Source organism: Nematolebias whitei, chromosome 7 (genome assembly GCF_014905685.2).
Source record: "Nematolebias whitei isolate Nwh7 chromosome 7, NemWhi1, whole genome shotgun sequence".
NCBI classification, from domain to species: Eukaryota; Metazoa; Chordata; class Actinopteri; order Cyprinodontiformes; family Rivulidae; genus Nematolebias; species Nematolebias whitei.
This window is the reverse complement of record NC_056504.1, coordinates 14,496,764-14,501,810: the sequence shown is the minus strand read 5'-3', so window position 1 is coordinate 14,501,810 and position 5,047 is coordinate 14,496,764. Positions and strand designations below refer to the sequence as shown.

The 5,047-nt window shown below is 39.6% G+C and overlaps 1 protein-coding gene across 1 annotated transcript; it reads right to left on the bottom strand.

Annotated features, from left to right (window-relative positions):
- Positions 1–568: 568 nt before the first annotated feature.
- Positions 569–2,897, bottom strand: opn1sw2 (opsin 1 (cone pigments), short-wave-sensitive 2). The gene is made up of 5 exons (XM_037678664.1): positions 2,388–2,897; positions 2,073–2,241; positions 1,818–1,983; positions 1,442–1,681; positions 569–968 (listed from the first exon to the last, which is right to left on the bottom strand). The coding sequence occupies exons 1-5, from the start codon at positions 2,764–2,766 to the stop codon at positions 864–866; spliced, it is 1,059 nt and encodes a 352-aa protein (XP_037534592.1). The 5' UTR covers positions 2,767–2,897; the 3' UTR covers positions 569–863.
- Between the last annotated feature and the right edge of the window lie 2,150 nt (positions 2,898–5,047).

The following is a 5,047-nucleotide window of genomic DNA, read 5'->3' as shown; positions in this document are numbered from 1 at the left end:
AAGTGCAGCAGCACATTTATTGTAGAATGGAATTAAAATGTTACAAAAATATCTGAGGTCATGTAGAACGGTGCTAAGAATCACAGCTTTGTTTGTTTACTTCAATTTGGTCCCTTTTTATTTCTGATTTGAAGTTAACAGTAAATGGTTTCACAGCACACGCTTAGCACAACTCTGTAGTCAAGTTTTCTGTCAAATTTTGAAACAACGCGTGTTTTCAAAGCTGTAGTTTGTCTAAAGTGTTTTGTGGAGTTGCCATTTTATGAAAAGACCAAAAGTGGAAACCAGAAACATTTGAGAGATGTCAAAGAGAGAATCTCACATACCCAACACACATAAGACTTGATCTATAGCACCTTTTTGTTTTTGCCCAACGTCGATATCTCTTTATTAATTCTCTTTTACTACATATATACAGTATATACGTTGAAGTGATGACATGTAGGACAACATCTTCTCAGTGTCAGATGCACTACAAGCATTTCTTGTATATTTTATGGGTTTCATTGACCTCAATCATTTGTTTAAAAAATGATACTTGTCCAGGGTGTTCCCAGCCTCTTGCACAGTGATAGCTGAACGTGGGCACCAGTGACCCCCGTGGTCCAGAAATGAAGAAGCGAGTAAAGATGGTGGATATCTTTACCTCAGAGTTCAAGACAAACAAACGTGTTTGTTTTTCATACAAGGAATTTGTTTTGTACAATAACTGAGAAAATTAATGACTTCATTGCATAAATCATTTTCTTTTCTTCTTTTTTTTTTACATTTTTCTTTGCAAAAACCTATTTATAAGAACAGTAAAAATGCAATATTTTCATAATTTGTTGGTGCCATTTTCATTCCAACCAGATAAAGAAAATCTAGGAGGGTCCAACTTTTGAAACTTCAGTGACTGATTGAGACGTTGTTGACTCCTCTTCATCGCCTCCGCTCATCCCCAGCATCTTCCTCATACACGAACGGAACTGAAAGAGACGAGAAACAGAAGCAGTCACACGGTTATTTGATTACCACTCTTTCGAGAGTTAGAATGATCACAGTATGAATTGAGGAGATTGTTTATTCAGCATTATTTTTAAAAAATTTGCACATCATGCATTTTGATACACAAACAATAAAACAGATCAAAATAGATTTGTTTGTCTATATTTTAGGACAAATGGAAAAACTAATAATTTGTTAAACCTAATTGCATGTGACAACTCTAGCCATTTGTTGCATTCTGAAGACCACCCGTAGAGGGCAGCAGTGGACGTGTCATTGGTAATTGAACAAATAAAATAATCTGCATTCTTAGTCACTTTTTAGTTAATTGGACTTTTTTTTTTAACAAGGATTGTTTTGACAAGAATGTCCTGGCACTCTTAAACCATAGCACGACTTCAACAGTGTTACTGTCCTCCCATTTAAAACATTTAAAATCTTTGCATCGACCAACCTGTTTGTTAAGAAGGACATAAATGATAGGATTGTAGACCGTGGAGGCTTTAGAGAAGCAGGATGGTATGGTTGCAAGTCTTAGGTCAAATGTTTGGCCACGGTTGTTGACAATCCAGAGAGCAAAGGATGTATATGGCACATAGCACACCAGAAAGCCCAGCACCATGACGATCACCATCCTTGTGACCTCTCTTTCTGCCTTTTGGGTGGAGGCAGACTCAGCCTGGGCCTTTGCTGCCTGTTGACACAAATTTACTGACAGAATTAATATTAGTGGCACATAAAGCAAAGTGAGATCAGACAGTGCTTCAAATATTTTGATTAAGTCGCTTATCTTGAACAAAAACCGTGGTAAGTCGTGACACATTTCCTACCGATTTCAATGTGAACAGCAGCTGTGAGTAGCAGAAAACGATGCAGGAGAAAGGGACAGCAAAGCAGAAGCAGAACAGGAACAACACAAAAGACTCAGTGTTGAACTTGGTGCCTGTTGTGTACCAGTCTGGTCCACAGGAACACTGCAAGCCCTCTGGGATATACCTGGCAAGACCAATAGTCAATAATTATTTATAATAAAACTGATTGTTTTAGTTTAAAAAATTATTTTTATTTGGTGTTCATGTGCTCACCGACTCCAGCCGACCAGAGGAGGAACTGCAGCACATGAAGCAAAGAACCAAGTCAATGCACAGAAGAATAAAGCATGCTCTGATTTGAAGGCAAAGTTGCCAAGTGGCTTGCAGATAACCAGCCATCTTTCAAATGCAATCACGGCAAGAGACCAAAGGCTCACCATACCTGAGAAAAAAGCAATAAGAATAAATGTAATTACATGTAATTTACTGACAATATATGTTAGACTTAAGCTGATTTCATTCAGTATAAACCTTTTCCTTGTCAATATGTTACACAGTAAAGTTTATCAATGTCAATGCAAACCTTACCGCCAATAGTTGCAGTAAACCCTTCAATCTTGCACCCCAGTGGGCCAAGAGCCATATATCTGAAGGCAAAACAGTAGAAGCAGGTGAAAGAGCCAGCGGAAGAAACAACGAGATTTGCTATAGCCATGTTGACCAGGATGTAGTTCAGGTGAGAGCGCAGCTTCTTGTATTGAGCAGTACATGCTATAGTGAGGATGTTGATGGCAGTTCCAGCCACAAACAAGAAGAACATGAAGAATGACAGGGAATAAAAAAGTGCCTTGTTTCCTAAATGGTCCTGTGGGACCAAGTACGGGCTGAGGCTTGTGATATTGTTGGTATCCAGAGGGATAGGGATCCAGAAGTCATCTGGGAAGTCCTCAATACGATTTCCCCTCATTTTTACTCTGGTGGGTGCCAAATAAAATACTGTTTTGTTTTGAAATGAATTAAATTATATAAATGAAGAATGAATAAAGTGAATCTAATTTTAAACAGCAGTGAGAGACTTCATGTTTTTCCTGCCTTCTGATAGAGGTGTGCCTGCCTCTGTGAACTGCATTTATAGGACCTTTAAACATTACTCTGGCTCAACTTAATTGGCTCAAGGACAGGATTTAAAGCTTTACATCAATTCCCTTGTCAACTTACACCACCTTTTAGCTAATGCTGAGATTAGTGTCTTAGTACCAGAGCTGGACAGCATCTTCTCACTACTTACCAATTTCTGAGCCCAGAGAAGAACCTAATCTGTTCACTGGAGGCAAACAGATTAAATAGTTCTCCTGCACGCATTACCCGATTACTATTTGCTTTATTTCTTCTCTCTCAGCATGATGTTTTTGTTAATAATCAAGAACCTGACTCCTTGTTTCTTTAATGTTATTTTATTCCATCAAGGATAAATGGAAGTGTGAAAATGAAGAGGTTTGATGAAGTTTGTGTGTTCCAGATGTAGTGAACTAAGCCTCAATTACAATTAAGTAAACAATTAAGCTGTGTTATTGCTTCAATCAGAATAATCACGTGTACAATGTTTGATGTTAAACTTTGATTCTGTTAATAAATGACCGCATTCATTTTGATGGGTCAAAGAAAATTAACGTCTCACGTCACCGATCTCTGTCACATATCTGTCAAGTAGCTCGAAAAAGAGAGAACCCGTTTAAATTAAGTATAATATCAGGTACTTGAACTAGTCCAGATATTATAACGTGTAGTGTAGCTCCGAAGCTAAACGAAGCTAACCGACCTATCTCACTACACAGATAAAGATGTGACTTTCAACAACTATCCATCCATTCATTCGACCTTTATTTAGACTGATAAATCACATTGAGTCTAGAAGACTCATTTATAAGTGAGATCTGTTTAGACAGACAAAAAAGTAATGAAACTGGACACATGTAGGAATTGGAGGCAAAACAAATCCTATCAGACTTTTTCTTCTTGGCTGAGAAGTCCAAATATTAAAAAAGCACCTTGCACAAACAAACACATAGTGACGTAGACAATCTGCAGAGGGGGGAGACGACAAGAGCGGTGAGCAATGTCCATGGACGCTCTCAAGGTCATTGTAAGAGTTCTGATAAGGATGGAATAATCAACCAGTTCCCTCCGGTGAGATCCGTAAACATTCATTCATTCATTCAACCTTTACTTATTCTCGAGGGGATGTCGGAGAATGGCCAAGGACAACGCCTACGGGAATCCAAGAGTCTTGAAATGATGACACAATGTTTATTCAGCTGGTTTCCTCTGGTTGATCAGTTGTAAATTTCTCGATGGGAGGGGGAGAGGGGGTGAGCGTCAGATCACATGGTCTCCAGGCGAATTCAGATAAGATGGCCTACAAGGCCAGCCAAGGGAGCTAAATTCAGATAAACGCACAGATGTTTTGGGGACAGGCAGAACTTAATGACATCTACCTTGAGTCTGTGTTGGTCCTCTCGGTTCCGAAATGTCCAAATTACGTGGCCACACCGATGGAACGTGACTGAGTAAAATCCCAGAAATTTGATCCATTCTGCCCAAAGCATTTGAGTCTAGGTACTTGAGACATGAACCAAGCCATCATAAGGCAAGCAGCATGATCGGGTCCCAATTTGCTGCTGACAACTTCCTTGATTGTAGATAAACCAGCAACCAGCCGAATCCAAAAAGCTGAAACCAGTTATCATAAATCCAATTAAATATGCGTCCTTAAAATCCACAAATGGCAGCAGAGATAGACACGTCTTCAAGTCGATGAGATATCCAGCTGCGTGCATGCCAACAGGGCAAATTGGCTCACCTAAAGCCTGTCTTCTCTTCGAAGAAATGTTATCAATTGTGTTGAGGGACCAACTGATCAAATCAAGTCCATAGCTAAGGTTCAGAAGATATGCAAGAGAGGCTCACAAGCAGTTTCACAGACAGACAGAGCAGCAAAGCAAAGCGGAGAGGGAGAGGAGGAGAAAAGCGTCTGACCTCGGCAAGAGCAAGTGGTCGTCTTTACTTGCTTCTTCCTTTTCGTGTTGCAGGGGTCACTGGTGCCCATGTCCAGCTAACACTGTGCGAGATGCAGTGGACACCCTGGACAGGTCTCCAGTCCATCACAGGGACACATAGAGACAAGATGGATACAGATAGATAGATAGATAGATAGATAGATAGATAGATAGATAGATAGATAGATAGAT